Source organism: Enhydra lutris, unplaced genomic scaffold (assembly GCF_002288905.1).
Source record: "Enhydra lutris kenyoni isolate GAN:26980312 unplaced genomic scaffold, ASM228890v2 scaffoldscaffold19, whole genome shotgun sequence".
In the NCBI taxonomy this organism is placed as follows: domain Eukaryota; kingdom Metazoa; phylum Chordata; class Mammalia; order Carnivora; family Mustelidae; genus Enhydra; species Enhydra lutris.
The window spans coordinates 7,313,305-7,333,625 of record NW_019154103.1 but is presented as its reverse complement, the minus strand read 5'-3'; the positions used below and the strand labels follow the sequence as shown (position 1 = coordinate 7,333,625).

General features: G+C 36.5%; 1 protein-coding gene across 5 annotated transcripts in view; it reads left to right on the top strand.

Moving 5' to 3' along the window:
* Window positions 1-5,971, top strand: part of LOC111148293 (single stranded DNA binding protein 2) — a 304,545-nt gene extending 298,574 nt beyond the window's left edge. For all 5 annotated transcript variants that reach the window (XM_022504780.1, XM_022504779.1, XM_022504777.1 and 2 more), the window contains one exon: window positions 5,323-5,971. In XM_022504780.1, the coding sequence (XP_022360488.1) occupies window positions 5,323-5,352 (30 nt within the window). In that variant the 3' untranslated portion in view covers window positions 5,353-5,971. The remainder of the gene's footprint in view (window positions 1-5,322) is intronic.
* Window positions 5,972-20,321: the final 14,350 nt, after the last annotated feature.

Sequence of the window (20,321 nt, the reverse complement as noted above, 5' to 3'; positions counted from 1 at the left end):
CAGAGTTAGCAGAAAACAAAAGCTCCCTCCCTGCCACTCCCCTCCCTTCGTCCTGTCCCCACCCTAAAAGTCCCCAGAAGAAGAATAATTGGATGGCGACTGAGGAGCTCACCCACCACCCAGAGACAGTGCAGCCTTGGAAGCAGGTCCACACTGGCTGCTCCACTCTTTTGTCTGCCCGGTGAGGGCTCCACTCGGTTATGAATGATGTCATTGTCATCTATGGCTTCCGGCATCACATCACCACACATTTTGTTGAGACCTTTTCAAAAGATGAGAAAGGAAGACTAAGCACATTCCCTGCTGACAAATGTAGGGCTTTAAAGAAGTAAATAGGCTAGGTATCCACGAGTGAGGTTTCCTGTAACCGAGGAGAAATAGAACTTCTTAACGAATTTAAAAAGAAAACATTTTTGGATGAGTGAACATGTAAATTCTAGTGGTTTTTTAAATGGCTATAACTCTGAAAAGCACCTACTTCTGAGTAGTCTATCCTTTGAGGGTTTGTTGGTCAAATCTTGAAGTTAAACCACAGAAGGAGGCCTGAGAAGGGAGAGAACATCTCCTGAATGCTTTTTATGTGCCAGCCACTATCCTAGTCACTTCACACATGCTAGTTCATTTAATTAATATTTATAGAAACAAAATACCCAACCCAAAGTCAGAAACCTTGCAGTGCCAACATGCGACACACAGAAAAATGTGAATCAAATGTTACACTACTCAGCCTCTTTTTGGGAATCGTAAACAAGACCTTTATTTCAAGAAACAAAGATGCCCCCTAGTGTTCAAATTCAGTAAGATGTTTGTTTTTGAAAATCAAGAATACAAAAAAGCTTCTTTCGGAAAGTAGTTTTTCATTGTTTCTGCTGTAAAGAAAGCAGTTAGTCCTATTTATTGAATTAATCTAGCAGAATATTTTCTCCATGGCATTGAACTATAATCAACTGAGTAAAAGTGGAATTAAAAATCATGATATCTAATAGGAATTCTAAACAAGGTGGTAGGTCATCTTCTATTACCTTACTCCCTTTTGTCATTTTCTATTATAAAGAAATGTATACCCAAATTTTCTTTTACACAGTCACATAAACACTAAATTTATTTCACTTTAGTTTAGTTCAGGGTAACTGCACTATTCTTTATATATCTCTCGTTAAGAAAATAAAATATAGGGCGCCTGGGTGGCTCAGGTGGTTAAGCGACTGCGTTAAGCTCAGATCATGATCCTGGAGTCCCGGGATTGAGTCCCACATTGGACTCTCTGCTTGGCAGGAAGTCTGCTTCTCCTGCTGACCTCTCTCCTCTCATGCTCTCTCTTTAGCTCATTCTCTCTCTCTCAAATAAATAAAAAAGATAAAAGAAAATATAGAGAGATGCTTAGCAATAGAAATACAGTGAGATCTGAAGTGTTCTTGAAGCATAGAAATAAGAGCTTATGCACATTGTGCAAAGACCTAATGGATCTCTGCAGTGGGTTCCATGGTACGTGAGCTGTGTACAATAAGGAGAAAATCACAGATTCTCTAGTTTATACCAAAGCATGCCGTTTCAAAATCTATTTTACATAAAAAGGCAGAATAAATTAGTACATGTTTGAAATTATACCTTTAGGGTTTGTTTTGTTTGTTTGTTTGTTTTTGCTAACCCAGAGAGTTAATGGCTTTGTAAGAGCCATTACATCATCTGATTAAGGAGACCCAGACTCACAGTATAGTTTGGAAACGGGGCAGCCGCCTATCACAGCATTGAACACAAACATCACAATACTCCATCCTGAATGGACGCAGCAATACGATGGCGACATTGCCGTGTGGTCCCAGGCCAGCGCCTGTGGAAAGGTCTCTGAATAGGAGACGCCATTTAACACCTACTCTTCTTTACTTTAGGAAAACTGTAGGACACTTCTCCTATATGTTGAAGAACAATAATCAATAACGGAATTCCTTTTTGCTTGTACATTCTGTGAGTTTTCCCTTATTTTACGTAGATGAAGCCATTTCAGTAAAGGGCAGCCACAGATGAGGAGTTTACAACCTGAGCGGTGCAAGTGGCACATTGCCCATATAGATGCCCGCACATTACACACGTATATCACACCCGTATAGATGCCCGCACATTACACACGTACATCACACACGTATAGTTGCCCGCACACTACACACATATTGTACCTGATCCACTTAGAGCATCACGTTACAGTTACTTGTACTATTCACAAATTAAACTATATTAGATATTTGCTAACTTTTCTGAGCTGCATTGCTTGGAGCAGATGCTTCTATCCTTTCTGAATGAATCTGGCCCTTACTTTTTTTTTTTTAATTTTTTATTAACATATAATGTATTATTAGCCCCAGGGGTACAGGTCTGTGAATCGCCAGGTTTACACACTTCACAGCACTCACCATAGCACATACGCTCCCCAGTGTCCATAACCCCACCACCCTCTCCCTACCCGCCTCCCCCTGGCCACCCTCAGTTTGTTTTGTGAGATTAAGAGTTGGCCCTTACTTTTTAAGGTCTCAGTTATTCAGGATATGTATTAAATGAGATGGTCACTAGAGTTAATTCTGACTTATCCTGAAAAATTTTTTTCAGAAACTTCCTTTGAAGTCCTTTCTGAAATGCATCAGTATCTTTTACTTTTTTTAAATACCTGGCACTATAGACCCACAAAATCTTTTTCTTAAAACAATGATTGATGTTCTAGCGATGCTATTTAAATTTAAAACTAATTAAAATTAAATACAGCTAAATTTTCAGTTCCTAACTTATACTAGCTACATTTTAAGAGTCTGGTAGCCATGTGTGGCTAATGACTATTATATTGGACAGCACAGAATAGAACATATCCATCATCACAGAAAGCTCTATTGAGCAACACTGATTGGATCACCATTCTTATTGTACCAGTAGCTATAGAAAGCCTAGATTAAACTTTTCTGTGCCCATTTTGCCATACTCTTTAATTTTTTCTACTTTTAATAAAACCTTGGTATCCATGTATTTTCTTGTTGTTTATTCTTACCCCTAAAGATCAAATATCAAAATATAATTCTGTTTTGTCAAAGGCTATAGATAGCTCACTGATGCTTGTTGTTGCTATCTACAGTGGGAGATCTGCATGGTCTCATCTGATGAAATGAGGGGATGTCCTCCTCCAAGCACGGGGGCAGGGGCGGGGGTGGGCTCATTTCATCAGTTTTTGTCTGATTGCTTTGGGTTTTAGGTTTTGCTTTGCTCTGCTCTGCTTTCTTGCTGCCACTCTCAAAGGTAAAGGCAGAGGTTCTTCTGTCAAACCAAATCCCCTTCTCTTCTCTGGAAGTCGCCCCTTTTTATCACCCTACTCGCTGTAATCCAACATTAGAGTCAGTAGCATATATAATTTAGCTTTCTTATACTGAAAGGAAATTTGAGGCTATTAACTGATTAACAAATAGATTTTCTATGATTTGATCTGCATTTAAAGGATGAATAATCATCCCCCAAGGGTCCACTGGCCCATTATTTAGGCCTCCTCATTCACCTTTACTCAGGATCAATGTGGGGGTTGGGTTTGAGCCCTAGATTGACCCCTAACGACTTTCTGTCCAGACTTCTGTCAGCTGAGCCGTTGTCACCCTGTGCTTTTCCTCAGGACATCCTCCTTTCCCTATGAAATCCTCAGTACACACCTTATAGCTCTTTTCTGGGTCCTGTAGTAACTCAGCTCATCTAGAACTCACTTCATTCTGTTCTGTCTGCTCTCTTTTTAAAGTTCACACTCCACTTCCCAGGATCATCACTTTTCCTGTTGAAGGCTCTGCTGTCCAAGACCAATCCTCTTGACTTCACCTGCCTCTTTCCATGAGGCATGGTGGTTATTAACATTTTTTTAAAAGATTTATTTATTTTAGAGAGAGAGTCGGGGGAGGGGCAGAGGGAAAGAGACAAGCAGACTCCCCACTGAGGAAGGAGCCCAACAACTGAGGATGGGCCCATGACCCATGAGATCACAACTGGAGCTGAAAGCACTAGTCCCACAGTCAACCACCTGAACCACCCAGCCACCCTTGTTACTAATGTGCTTATAGGAATCCCTTTGCCCTGGTCCTTACCAGGTCCTCACCAAATATATTTAACAAAATATTTAAAATATTTAAGGGTTTACATTGATATTTTCATCTCGAAACTCTCTTCATCTGGAGACCATTACCATTTGGGATCCTCCCCACATCTCAGGCAGTCTAGAACTGTGCTGTCCAAAATGGTGTCCACCAGCTACATGGGGATATTTAAATTTAAATAAATAACATTAAGATTACAGTTCCTCAGTCACACTAGCCCATTTCATGTGATCAGTGGCCACTTGTGCCTAGTGGCTTCCATGTTGAACGGCACAGATTATAGAACCCGTCCATGGTTGAAGAAAGTCCTTTTGGACAGTGTTGCTCTAGAACTTTTCTGTCACAGTCTGTTCCCTCGGGAATATGCCTAGATTGCCATAATTATCACAATAATGGCTCTTTGTTCCTCTCTAAATAATTTTTGAGACCTCTTTTCCAAATTTCTGAAAGCCTCACCTTTTACCAGCTGTAAGCCTGATCAAACTGACAAGTAATGTGTAACTACAGAGCCCCCTGCTCCCACCCTAAAAATATTGTGGGTTGAAATTGGAGCCACAGATTAGAGGAAGACATGTATATCCTAAAGTATAAATCAGTTTCTTAAGCACTCTAAATGCTTTATGAGAACTTCTGGGGGCCAGCTGGGAGTTGGTTTTTATTTTGTTTTATTTCCCTTACACTATTAATTAAACACTTGCTGAACACTTTCTATATATTCAAGAAATACGTAGTTTTAAGAATTTTATATTTAATCTCCCCCAGATCCCTTTAAACCCATTTTACAGGTGAGGAAACTAAAACACGGAGAGGTTAGGTAACCTTCCAAGTTTACGTAGTTGGTAGGTCATGAGACTGTCCCTCATACTTATTTTATTGTGGATTGGATTTACCCAAAATGTTACAAATGCCCACAAAACATGAATGTAGCTAGAAAGAAAAGACTGAGGGACTGGGCCATTATCAACCACCTAAGTTCAGGGAAAGGAGGAGACTGGTTGCTTTCCAGCAGAAATATTTAGAATTTTAGGACTTAGTCAATTCCATATAAATTTACTTTTTTAATAGCTTCTTATTTTTATGTTATATGAGGTTAAAAGCTTGAGCATAAAAGATTTTAAGACATTAAAATTCATAGTTACTACTGTTTACCAAGAAGAACATTAGCGGCCTGTAAAAGAATTGTTGTTAAATATGGATTCTTTTTTCTTTCTAGTACTCCCCTAGCATGACAATGAGTGTGTGATCCATTACCAAGTCTCCTCATGAAAACCACAGTGAGTCAGCCCTTCACAGAACTACTACGGAAGAAAATTATTCATCACAGTGTACAGTTAAACAAAGGAATCTCAGTCACACCAAACCAACCTTTTTATTTCCTGCTCTCTCCCCTATTTTTTGAAGAAAGCGGGTCCAAACATGATTCAAACAACTGTACAGAGCGGCATATTAGAATTGCCCTAAACTGAACTGCAAATAATTATCTGTGTATGTATATGTGTGGGAAAAAGAATGTATTGCATATGTGTATGTTATATGGACATATGCACATACATACATTGGCCCACAGGACATTGTAAAATATTATTACATGACATCTTAAGTAGAAATAAGTAGGGACTTTTATTCCATCCTTTTTTTCACGTTTACATTTTAATTATTAAAAGTTGCTCCTGCCCCTCCCTGAACTATTTTGTGCTGTGTATATCACTGCTTTATATAAGTTATTTTTTAAGGTGAACTCAGATGTTATGGTTTTGTAAATGTCTGCAGTCATGGATAGGAATAAAATTGCTTATTTGAGAGCTTTCATTAAACTGCGTCTGATCCAAGTTCTCCTGTGAATCACAAAGTGTACTGTCTCCAAAAAAAAAAGGGGGGGTGTGTCCTCATGCTATGTCAAATCAAACAACTTCTCAGTTACCTTTAGTGAGAAGTATTTTTGTACTTTTTATTTAGGAAAAATACTTCAACTAAGGCCTAACACAGTATATTTCTGCAATAACTGCTTGTGATGAAATTCGTGACGTGTCTTTGATGATACAGAAAATCATTAATTAGCCCCAGCTGCTTACACCATAGCAATAAAATGACAGAGGTCATCCTATTTTTAGAAACATATTTTCTCTTTCACATGATAAAGCCCAGAAGTGATAACAAAACCATTTGCTTGAATTCGTCACTTCTCACCGGGGATAGTAGAGCTAAATTTTTAATAACATGTTAATGGAAAATGGTATCTGATTTTTACTCAGACTTCTTGTGAACATTTCCACATAGACACTCCAAAGAAGATACATTCAAAGGACTGAGACTTTTGGCAGAAGGGGAAAAGAAGTTTTTACTGTACCCGAGGGGCTCTGACGTGCTGCTTTTCTATCCTTGTAGCTTGCTTACTAGCAGCAGAACTAACTGGTAACGGTCCCATCTGTGCATACCTCTCACTGGCAGCTAGCACCTGCTCTGTTCCCAGGATCTAGGACTTTTATTTAGAGGAAAATCATTTATAGTAACTAATATTCATCTGGCCATTGACTTCAGCAGGCTCAATCTATGTTGTGTAACTGTTCAGAAAAGAATGTGTAAATGTTAAAAATTAAAGAAAAAAAAATGCTTCCCTTACGAAAGCACATTGTTCTATGGCATTTGCCAGAACTTTTGGGGGTTTTGTGTTTAATCTTACGTACAAACACCGAAATCATCATAGGAAAAGTGTGAAGACTTTGATTTTGCACTCCAAAAGATTAAGTTGGTGATCCTTTCTGTTAAAACTGTGATACAAATAACCACTGGTAAACATCAGCTGTATCTCAAACTCCAGAGAATCTGAAAAGCGTTGTGTAATCTCAGGTAAGAGTAATCCTTCTTTCTTTAGGCTTACGGTCTCTAAATTGAAAATTTAGCCATATATTTGCTATTTCCTCGTCCCAGATGACTTAATTCTCTCAAATTCGTAACGATTTATCTCTTCTGAAAGTAAAGATTTTGCCTGTGCATGATGGGGATGCTGGGCAGAACTGTTGAAGGGGGGGGGAAAGAAACTGAATTAAATGTATGCTCCAGAGCTAAACTCCAATCAAATGAGTCACCATTCATCCCACAGTGTGCAGGGACCTAGGACTGCACACTGGAGAACAGAGTCAAGCTTTAAAGCTGCAGAGAACTTTCATGAATAAGTCAAATTAAAAGGTCTTTAACTCAAGCCAAGGTAATCCAAAGATGACACTTTGGATAGACATGTGAATTTACCAAAAATAATTTTAATTTTCACTTTTTTATGATAATTGTGTGAACACTTTCAACCCTGTGATTATTAAGTTTAATCTAATGATGCTAGAAATTTCAAACGTTTTTTGACTACTCACTCCACTGTTACTGATCTTAAATTTCTTTTATTTGCCTTCTAAGAAGGTATTGTTTCTTAATATCACAAACAATCGTGAACCCACTTTTACTTGCCATTATTTTAGGGGTAATATTAGAATATAAATGCAATATGGGTCCCATTATTTCTAGTCTACGTGGTCAAAGAAAAAAAGTAAAATTTGATTTTTTTCAAGGTATAACAATCAACTCTTCATAAGTATTTATTTCTTCTCTATTGCAATCCAGATTACAAATAGCTATTTCAAGCTTTTTTAAATTCCTGAAATAGTTGAAAATTTATTTTTGAAGAGGAAGTTCTATTTAAGAAAATCATAAAATAAGAATACTAAATTTTACTATCAAATAACTTTCTTGTGCTCCAGATAGAGAATAGTATTATCTGCATAGTAATTTTTATATAGGTTTTGAATCATTTAAACTTTATTCTTTACTCTTGGTTTTCCATCTCCACTTATGCATGATATTAGTCTTGATATATACTACCTGTTCCTGAGTTATTTTTACATATGTCACCTCACAGGAATAGTGTCAGCAATTCTTGTGCACACTGAATACATAACATACACATATGAAATGTGAAAATGTGTAAGAAGTGAAAACATTAATTCTCATCACTCTGCTTTGCATTCTGCCAGACTCATACAGTGGAAAATACATGCCCAATTATTTCTCACGTCTAGCTGTCTTGTAACAAAGTTGCCCATGGGAACAAAGACTGTAGAGTGCCATTGACCTGGTAATACCCCGCACACTTGATGGGTGAATCCTAGTGCTGTGTTACAGGGGCCCGGTTTGGACACAGTTGCTGATGTTTAGGGACAGCACCGCTAGGAAGCTGAGGATTAGATTTCTCGTTACCCAAAAGATTGACAAATCAGTTCTGCTCCCTGAGCCGTGGAAAGTGCCCAAAACACCCTTTTCCTTCCAGGACTAGAGCAAAGGAATCTTCCATTTCTTTTTTTGATGATGCTCTAAGATAGCTCAACTCTGTTGCATTTCATAGGATCATTCAGTTAACATTCTTCCGTTGCTTAAAAAACAGCAAAGAAAATAAATTTCAGCTTGGGACATGAGGAGGCCTTCATCTTTCCACACCTCTTCTTCGTATTATTCTGGGCATGTGCAGGAAAGCATTCAGAACTGCTCCCTTGGCAGAGTTTTATACAGTCCTTATTACTGTGAAGTTTTGATTGGCTTCTTCCATGTCTTCCTCTGTACCTCCTTCCTAATCCCTGCATCATTCAGTAGAAACAAGATCCAAATGACGTTTTTACCTTCTCAGACCCTAAACTTTTCTTTCTCATACAGTATATAGTTTTCCAAGGAGACATAATTGCGATTTCCATTTCTTGATTCTCACTGTTGATTAGAAGCAGTGCCAGAAATCATAGCTACTTGATTTTGGAAGCCATTATAGTATTTTAACACTGGTTTCGCATTCATTTTTATGTTTTATATACCATAATGCACTTTTCTTGAAAATACTAATCGATACAGGTAATGCATGAGTGTATAGTCTGGGAGGGAGAAGGTCAATATGGAGGTGGGGAAGATTTGCCACATATTCTCCAAAAGGTAAATTAGCCTTTTGTTTTGTTTTGTTTTAACTCCCTCTCCTGGTGGTGTAAATTTCTTGCTCACAATGAGGAGCAGGAGTCTGCATTTGCTTAAAACAGTCACGCCCAGTCCTAAGCAAGTGTAAGAGGCTCCCGGGTCTTTGAAGCATAATTTGAGAAATACCAGACCAGAGGAAGAAACAATGGTGACCCCATTATTAATACACTTTTGTTTTGCATACTCAACTTGTTTGCATACGCACTTGCATATATCGGGGGTGGCGATAGGAGGTTTGCTCACAAAATACTCCTACTGGGACTTACATTATGTTATACCACAACTGGTAACGATTAAACAGAATTCTTCCTTTGACGGCTTTTTATATCTTTGGTAAAGTAGCTGATAAGCATGATTTGGGATGAAAAGACAGTAATACAAGACGTAAGCAGGTGGAATCTTCCGTATCCAGCTTTAACAATACCCATGTTAGCTTTTCCACTCAGACCTTCATAGGAAGGCGCTGCATCTGAAGGTAAGAGCACAAATGATCTTTTATTCCTTGGTTACTTCACTGCCAGTAATCATGCAATAATCATAGTTGTTTTTTTTTTAACGTAGATACTTGTTTACAAGAAACTGAATTGACATTCTTAATTTAGTTCACCCATAGCATCAGCTTTATCTATGAACTGTGTAAATCAGATTGAAAGAGATGACCTACAGAGAAAAAACACCTTAGACCACTTTAATTTTTTTTCGAAACTATATTCTGAAGAGAAATTCTCAGTTGAATAAGTTGAATTCTCCCAAGGAGAATTATGTTATGTTATATTAATGTTAACTTAATGTAATTGGTCTTCCTGAATAGAAAAAAAATAATTTCCCTAAGTAGTTTAATGTAAATATTTTTGCTGACTACATCCTTAAAATGAAATAGTTTCATCTGTAGATACTATAAAGTTTAAAGTGGGACTAAATATTTTCATGTATAGAATTATAGTTTGTCTCTTCTTCCTTTGTGGCTTTACTATCCTCAGAGTAAACTGGACTTGTTTTGATTATCCCAGGCATTGAAATATTACGATCTGTTCCTAGACTACTTAGCGTTGCATTTTTTAAATGAAATGTATAATGAACACAGGAAAAGTAAGTATTAATATTTCTTTAAAAATGCCACCAAGTACTTACTCCTAGTTAACATTAAAACTTTACCCCACTTTCTCTTTTCCATCATATGACCTCACTACATTGCCAAAGAAGTGAAATTTGGATTCTTCACAGTGTTCTCAGAACACAATACAATACGTCATCAGCTAAATTTCCATCACATCCTGGTAAAATTGCTCAGTAATATGTAATTAACTATCTAGTTATTAGAAAGCAATTCAAATAATCTGTCCAGTTTACATAATTTGAAAACAAATCTACTTTACATTTAGCAATACCTTAGAAATTTTCTTAATATAAACTACAGATTAAAATGTGTATAGTACTTTCTACCAGGTCATATTTTGAAATGTTTCATTTTCCTTGCCTTGACAAAACTAAAAACTTAACAGAATCTGTATGTTAGAGTGAATAAAAGACATGCTATTTTTTCTGATATGGAAAATGGAAAAGTCTTTATTCATAGAATTCTTTACTTACGATAGCTATGAGCTAATTGGATTGTTTAATTTACCTAATTATGATTTTAAGGTTTAATATGTTTGTTTGTTTTTTACCACATGTGTTAAATTGTTACCCATAATGTCATCCTGGAAAAATAGAATTATTTATAAGGTTTTTACAAATGCACAAATTATGTATAAATATAATTGGAATCTGGGATGATTCTTAGTAATCTGCTATCCTTAATTCAACCGTGGTCATCAGCTACCTGACACAATCTGTAAATTTAACATGCACGTGTGTGCGTGTGCGTGCATGCGCACGTGGCCATAATGGCATTTATTCTCAAATGGATTTATCACTTAATGTCTTTGTACAAATACCTGAGCTATTCGTGTAATGGGGAAAGTTGCCATAAAAATGTACATATATGTCCCTTAATTTGGCACCTGTTTTCACACTTAATTTTAAAAATACAACTTTTCATTTACAATTTCTACCCTTTCATTTCTAGCCTCTGCTTTATTACTTATAGAAAAAGTAAGGAAAATTATTCATCGGAAGCAGGCTTAAGTGTTTCTGAATGATAAATCAAAATACAACTAATGTGAATCTGTGTATATGACTGAAGTAGGTAGACATTATGCCTAACATAAAAACCAGAGTCTAATTGTTGAAGAATTTATATGCACTAAGAAAAGTCAATGTGGGTGCTTCTATGTGGTCAGATAACTAAACCAAATACCAGAAAGAATTAATATAGTTATCAAATATCTGAATTAATATGGTTATCAAATATCTATTAATGGATAATAGTTTCTATTTTATTCCAAACAGTATTATATATAATGTGGAAATCTGAAGCAATTATGCAGGCAATTTATGCAAAACTGTGCTTCTCCTCAAGTGCATTTATCTTTCTGATGAATTGTACAGATGGTAATCTCAGTTCACCACTGTCCAGAGAGAGATTTTGAAGTAGGTCCTGCACACTACTCTACAGATAAATAAAAACTTAGGAGGACGAAGATCTATAACTGAGATTTTAAAATTCATCCTAGATATAAATTAAATATATCTTTTTCCAATAAATTCTTTAATACTGGCTCCATAGTATTTAAGAGTGTTTAAGTATTAAGCGTTTCTAGTGTTCTGGTTTTGATCCAAATGAGGCTTTCCAGTTCAGCAAAGCAGCACATTTGTACATAGTGATTAGAAAGGAAAATGCAGTAAGTTCCAATGGCCAGATATCTTGTTACTTCAAGTAACTTGTTAGGCAATTGTAGCAAGGTGTCTAGATTTCTGGGAGATGGAGGGTGGGTAACAAAGCAAATGAATGGTCCCTGATTTAAAACAGGTAGGAGTCCTATAACTAAGATAAGATTTAGCATAGATAAATGAAAGCCAGCAGAATTCTCAGCTCCTCTTGGTAAATGAGATAACAGTGTTAGAGTCTAAAAGGAGGGAAAAGGGGTTAAAGTGTCTGCATACCCAGCCCCAAGTAATATGTATCAAGTATCAAGTAAAAGTCATCAAGTATTTGTTCTCATAGCTCAGTGTGTTCTTTTTTTATGTTCCAATAAAACTTTATTTACAAAAGTAGGTATGTGATTCACCAGCTAGTTTGCTGATTTATACTATATAACAACAGTGTTACCATAGCTGAAGTTAACAGAAATTCTCTAATATTATCTAACAACCAATCTAGATTCAATGTTTGCAGTCACCCCCAAATGTCTGCGTTGTATTTGTTGTATTTGTTTCCACTTGTATTGAGAAATAATTAAAATACATCACTATATAAGCTTAAGGCATATAGCATGATGGTTTGATTTCCCTATATCATGAAATGATTACCAGAATAGGTTCAACTAATTTATAGATACAATAAAAAGAAAAGAAAGGGAAAAATTTTTTTTCCTTGTGATGAGAACACTTAGGATTTACTCTCTTAATAACTTCCCTGCATATTATATAGCCATGTTAGCCATAGTCTCCATGTTGTACATTACATCTCCAGTACTTAGTTATCTTATAACTGGAAGTTTTAACCTTTTGACCACCTTCCTCCAATTTCCCCTTCCCCCCATTTTCAATGTATTCTTCAAAGTAAAAAAACACTTTACACTGAAAGAGGCATAGAGACTTATAAAGAAACTCCAGAAGTTTTACTCCCTACACAAATTGTCTGACGAGAAATATGGCATCCCTTTCTGGAAAGATGTAGAACCAATAGACATTGTACATTTAAATGTTTAGCTGTCTTATTCAGTTTGCAAAGCTTCCGTTGAAGTATGTGTCTGGCTCTGCTTGGCTATAGCTGCTCTTCTCAATCTACAACGGTTTCAAATTTTTCTCACAGATTGTGTCTTCGCATCTTACAGCATGTAATTCTTGACGGTAACAGGGAGGAACCTCTTGATGTCTAGTTATGTCACATGAAAAAAACTGCATTTAAATGTGCTTGCAATTTAATCTCAATTATCGCATATAATATATAAATGAGTATACATTGTATAAAAGAATCCAACATTACTTATTTATGTAAACATTGTTTCAGAGAAAGAAATGGCTTAAAAATTGTAAAGTCAAATGTATTATTCTCTATATATTCTTTCGTGGTGCTCACTGTTTTGTTATCAATTAATTATTATTCACTTGTGACTGAAGGGATATTACACATACTAAATGGTCTCAAAACTGTTTTAACAGAACAAATTGTTAGTCATTGAAAGTGATATTAACTTTAATTCTGAGAACTCAGCATGCTATTCCAACAAGCAGTTACTAGTCAAATTTTTGTGTATTTACTTCATTGTTAGTTGAGAAGTATTTACGTCAGCATACTTTGTGATTCGATGAAAAAACCCCAGAGAGCTAAACTTATATATCTATTAAAAAAGGAGAATCCAATTAGCACTTTAAAAAATATAGGGCATATATGAAAGTGTTAAATGAAAATAGAAGCATTAGCAATTTCAGGAGATCTATCTCACCATCAAAGTTCCCAGATTCAAAATTGAAATGCTCACTATAACAGCTACTAATAAGAAATTTATTGGACCAAATAAATAACCAAATCAAAACCAACATAGGAGCCAAATCTAATTTGCACCAAAGATAGATTTGTAAATCCACTGCCAGTGTGTCTAGGAATAATTACTCCACAAAATCAGACCATAACCAAATTCTCAATATTGACTCATCAGAGTTGAAAATTCAATCCTTTTAGCAAAAATACTGTGTGAAATCGAGGCAGTGCAATAATCTCAGACTCTTCTCAAAAATAGTAATCTTGCTGAAAGATTCTGGGAGCAAAATTACATGGTCCAGTAAAGCTCACTTTAGAATGTAAAGCATGCAAAGCCCAAATCTCTATAGAACTTGTATGCCACGAGTAGCTCTAAAATGAGCTTCTTAAATCATCTCGGAGGGAAAATGGTCCAGGGTGAACAGAGGTCTGGCAAGCTGTCTCTGATTACCTCACTTCCCAGATGATTTAAAACCTTGTTGTTTGGAAAGGTATTTGCTACCATATTTTCAAATGCTAGAAAGATTTGCATAATGTTTCTGTGTAAAAGAGAGTTACTGAACTGTGTATTTGCAAAAATGAATAACTAATAGTAAGTTTTTCCTTCAAGTAACCAGAAATATTGTGTTGTTTCGCTCTGGCAGTAGGCACTTCAGAAAACATGAAATACAGATTGGAAAAGTTTATGTTCCAGAAAACATAGATGTTCATTTGAAATCTGTTTAAAATAAAATATCTTTCTGGTTTACTTGGCAGTACTGCTTCTCATCAAGTTTATACTGGGCCTCAAAAAGGAGGTTCTGTTCATCCCACTTGTGCATTAAAGTGGCATTGGAAATGTATGAGTTTATCCAACTGAAGAGGAGTTTTGGAGCAGATAAATGATTAAAGTAGATAATCTTTGTTGTCATTGCACAAATAGATGTTCTCACTCCTGTGAAAAAGTTGTGAAAGGAAGGGAAAGTGAGGACGCCAACAGGGGGAGCTTGCTTGTTCTACTGCTAATTGTCAGTTGGATACCTTCCACAGGAAGAGACGGACCTTGCATTCCTGACAGGAAGAAGCCTACGCTTCACTACCCCAGCGGAAAGAAGAAACCTTTTCTTCTGGTCCAGCAACAGCCTAGCCAATGAAAGATTGTCAAAACACAACCAGTGGAAAGCCACTACACTTCAAACTCCTAGTTGACTCCAATGGATGTTTTGTTTATAACTGTCCCTCCCAACCACTCCCCCCTTCCTCTAAAAGAGAGTGTTCCTCACCTGTTCTCAGTTCTTGCCTATGGTTTTGCCATGGCTTGCACGTCCTGAATGGCAATTCTCTGCTATTCCCAAATAAACCGATTTTTACTGGTAAGATAACTGATGGCTTTATTTTTATGGGTAACACTCCTAATGAGTAGAAAAATTGACATTTAGCAAGATGAGTAATTAATCATAAACTGCTACATAAACTTCAGAAGTAAAGGCATACAGTTAATTCCTAATCTGTTGTGCAGATTCCTTCCTGCTGTAGATGAAAATGTGTACTATAGGCTTTATATTATAGAACGCTTTGTGGTGATCTTGATTCCACTTGTTAAAAATAAGCTACATGATAACTATTTTTCAATACAAATGCCAATAATTAAGACAATTCATATCTATTTCTGGCATAAAAACCTATACAGAATTCAGAAACTAGGGACTTCACCAAAAGAGATTTTTAAAATATCTGAGTAATTTTGGCTTTGGGGAGAGAAAGTATATAAGTACAGTGATTTATTAACATATTTCAGCTTTCAGACTCTTTAAATGCTTCTTTACTTCATAAGTTGAATTTATATTTTACCATTTGTTTAAAAGGTGGAAATGAGCTTAAGTATTCAAAATGTGTTTAGAGTTCAAGACATTCCTTCCATAGCTACTTGGCTACTAATTTTTATTTCCAGCAATTATGTTAAAAGAGTATGTAGAAAAATTTTTCAGCCTCAATTACAAGATCCAAGATGTCAAAGAACTGGTTTGTATGTAGAACTGTTTGAAGTGGAAAGTAGAATCTGCATGATTCAGGAATGCAAACAAAGAATTATAGGATTAGTTTCCCATTAGGAATTCTTTATTCTTCTAAGACATTTAGCAGGTGCACTGAGATGTAAAGGGGGCCATGTGGAGTTTCCTTTGACCTTTACATTTCAGAAGAAATGAGGCCAGAGGAGGAGTCTTACTGCAAAAGACCAAGACATGTATTGGCAGGGTTGGCTCCTCCCTCTTCCTTTGAAAGAATCCCATTTGCTTACCGGGCCTGAGCACTACACTCCCTTTCCTTCAGCGAAAAGTTTGACAGGCTCTGCCTGGATCACAAGGGCTCATTTCTCAAGCCAAGTTTAAGGCAAATGGTGTGAATTAAGATGGGCATGGGGATGGCAACTTCAAAAACAAAAAAAAAAGGACTAAAAAGACACCTATTTTCCTCTCACAGTTAGAAGAATGCATAGAGAATACTCTTGCAGCTCAGTGAAGAAATTAATTAGTTATCCAATCATTCATTATCTTGATCAGCTGAAATCTGACTTGCTCAGCAAGTAATTCACGTAAGTTTTGTGAGTAGAATTGCATTAAATTCTCTCTATGTATCTGCTTCTCTCTCTCTCTTATCTCATTTGGGAATTCTATTATCTCTAGTACCTAGAGTTAGTCCTTGAAGTTAAGGTACTATTTAGAATTATTGAAAAGTTAATGCACCTTCATGAGTAGCTATTAGTTCAAAAGGATTAATGTGGCTCTTGAAACACCTACTTTATTCCTCAAGGAGTAACTTAGACACTGGGAAAAAAAGTCCAATCTTTTTTGGAATATTAAGACAAGAAAGACTCCAGGAAAACACAGTAACTAAAAGCCAAGTCAATACAGATCTTAAACTACTATAACAACTGGTAATGACGTCTCACAATTGTTGTAATTTTTTTCTATGATGAATGATTACATTTTGATAAAAGAACTCAACTCACCATTAAGCAATTTTTCAAGATGTTTTGTTTCGGGGCTAACCATACTCATCTCTATCACCAGACCCACTGTGTACATGCAAGCCAGTTGTCAGTCATCTTTCTCTTATATCTCTCCCCATTGGTCCCTGGAGTCCTTTTATAGAAACAATGTTACTAAATGCTGATCAGGTTGTTCCTTGAGTCAATACAGCACAAGTTAGCAGCTCCTTAGAATGAACCACAACTGCCAGCCTCCTTGGCACCAGCCCCCTCTGTCATTTTCCACAGAAACCTACAAAACCTATTGCAAATCTTACTTTTAACTTCTAATCCCTTATTGACATTTTTAGGATTTTATAGTTTATATTGCATAAGTTTGGTTTTGTTTTTTGGGGTTTGGTTTTGTTTTTACTTTTACTTGCCTGTCTGGGTTTTAGCAGCTTTTAAGGGAAGGAACAAGGAAATCTTCCTGTGATTGGTAGGAAATGAGAGCGCTACAATGAGCTGATTACATTTTTTCTTAAACATGATTCTGGTTTCTACTGATAAATGTTAGGTATGCAGTATTAGGTAGGCATATGATCCTTGAAGTTCACTCTGCTTTTTAATAGCATATTACAACACTGGGGGGCCTGGGTGGCTCAGTGGGTTAAAGCCTCTGCCTTCCGCTCAGGTCATGATCCCAGCCTGCTGGGATCGAGCTCCACATCGGGCTCTCTGCTTGGCGGGGAGCCTGCTTCCCTTCTCTCAGTGCCTGCCTCTCTGCCTATTTGTGATTTCTGTCTGTCAAATAAATAAATAAATAAATTTTTTAAAATATAGCATATTACAACACTGAAACAAATGTCTATTAATATTTTATATATTAGCTCTAATGGAATATTCTGAAAGTATAGTAACACTTTCAGCCAAATATTTCTCAGTGTTTTTATTTATTTATTTATTTATTTATTTTTAAAGATTTTATTTATTTATTTGTCAGAGAGAGTGAGCACAGGCAGACAGAGTGGCAGGCAGAGGCAGAGGGAGAAGCAGGCTCCCTGCTGAGCAGGGAGCCCGATGTGGGACTCGATCCCAGGACGCCGGGATCATGACCTGAGCCGAAGGCAGCCGCTTAACCAACTGAGCCACCCAGGCGTCCCTTCTCTGTTTTTAAACAATAGGGGAGATCAGAGGAGGGAAACAGCATGTCCACTCATCTTTAATTATTGGTCCTTACGTGAATGAAGTTATGACCTGATTGTCTTACAACAAGCCACACTCACTTCTTCAATCAACATTTCCAACAGTAAATGTATCCAGGCTTCTAAGACTCACAAAAAACTGTAAATATAACTTAAATCTATAAATAACTTAAACTTTAGATGCATGCTCATTTCATCTATGAATTTTTTTTCTGTGACTCTTATTCATCAAAACATGCCAATACAGTAGTTTTCATCCGAACACATTCATTCAGTTATTTCAACCCCTGATAAGAGGGGGAAGGGGCACTGTTGGTGGTGAGCCCATTATACCGAGTTATAACTCATTAATTAATTATATGGCTTTCAAAAATTAAAATAATATGTTCTTAAGGAAAATAGTTAAATCACAGTCATATTTCTGAAACTTGAGTACTTAATGATTGTTTAGAATAATTAATGCTTATGTCCATGAGATAAGAATTCCTCCTTCACAGGTAGGCAAGTAAAATTAACGAGGGAGTATGCCGACTAAAATGGGGTGATCTTACTGTGTCCCAAATGACTCACATGTCCACTCAAAGGCTAAAATTAAAGGGTGGGGGTAGGCAAGGTAGAGAGCGAACCCAGAGAACACCGCTGGCCAGGATGGCAGACATGTCTGCTGGGCACAGAATGAGTATACACACTCCTGGCCAAAGTAACCTTCCTCTCCCCGAACATCAAAGAGGTGTGAGAGCATTAAAAATGTCTAGAAATATCAGCATTAGTATATCTCCAGTGAATGACTGACATCAAAGAGCAGTAAAATTCTTGAAATTTTTAAAGCTTTTATGTTTTGTTTGCTTGTTTTCAACATTTTATTGAGGTATGTTTGACAGAAAACCTGTATAATATATACAACTCAATGAGTCTGGAGGTGAGTACACACCCTTCCTGCCCCTTTATTATTATTACTTGTGTGTATATAGGTGGTAAAAACATTTAACAAAAGATACACCCTCTTAGAAAATTGTAAGTCTCTAATGCAGTATTGTTAGCTAGAGGCACCATACCATATATCAGATCTCCAGACTTACCCTGCACAACCAAAACTTTCTACCCTCTGTTTCTCTCAGTTTTATTATTTTAGATTCCACATATAAGTATAATCAAGCAGTACTTGTTTTTCTGTGTCTGATTAATTTCATTTAGCATAATATCCTCCAGATCCATCTATGTTGTTGCAAATAGCAATATTTCCCTTTTTCTAAGGCTGAATAATTTCCCATTGTAATATGAACAACATTTTTTAATTTATTCATCTGTGGATGGACATTGAGGTTGTTTCCAGATCTTGACTTTTGTGAATAATGCTGCAATGAACAGAGGAATGCAGGTATCTCTCTGGGATCCTGTCAGTTCCTTGAGGTAAATACCCAGGAGTGGGATAACTGGACCGCATGTAGTTTTTTAATTTTCTGAGAAACCTAAATATTGTTTTCTGTAATGACTGTACCAATTTGCATGCTCACCAGCAGTGTACAAAGTTTCACTTTTCTCCACATCCTTGTCAACACTTTTTTCTCGTTGTTGTTTTAATAAGTAACATCCTAACAGGTGTGAGGTGATAGCTTATTGTAGTTCTGATTTGCATTTTCCTGATGATGAGTGATGTTGGGCGCCTGTTGGCCACCTGTATGTCTTCTTCAGGTCCTTTGCTCATATTTTAACCAGGTTATCAGAATTTTTTTTTTTTTGCTTTTGAATTGTAAAAATTCCTTTTATGTTTTGGATATTAACCCCTTATCAGATACATGGTTTGAAGATATTTTCTCCTAGGGCACCTGGGTGGCTCAGTGGGTTAAAGCCTCTGCCTTCAGCTCAGGTCATGATCTCCGGGTCCTGGGATCAAGCCCCACATTGGGCTCTCTGCTCAGAAGGAAGCCTGCTTCCTTCTCTCTCTCTCTGCCTGCCTCTCTGCCTACTTATAATCTCTCTCTCTGTTAAATAAATAAATAAAATCTTTTAAAAAAAATTTTCTCCCATTCTGTAGGTTACTTTTTCCTGTTGTCGATTACTTCTTTGCTGTGCAGAAGCTTTTTAGTTTGATATAATCCCACTTAATTTGCTTTTGTTGCCTGTGCTTTTGGTGTCATAACCAAGAAATCATTGCCAAGACCACTGTCAATGAGGTTTTACTCTATATTTTCTTCTAGGAGTGTTATGGCTTCAGATTTAATGTTTAAGTGAAACAAAACATAAAAATTTGACTCCCGCAAACAGGAGGGTAGAGATATGTTCCTAATAAGGAATATGTGTAACCTCTAGGAAAAAAAACAAAAAGGAAGAAAACAACATCCCCTTAGATGAAGCACCTAAGAGGTAATGAAAGCCCAAAGTAATGTGATTAAATATGTTCCTGACTTGATGTGTTAAGCCTATTCATGTATTTAACAAGGATTTTTTTAAATGCCTCTATCTGTACAAGACTTTTA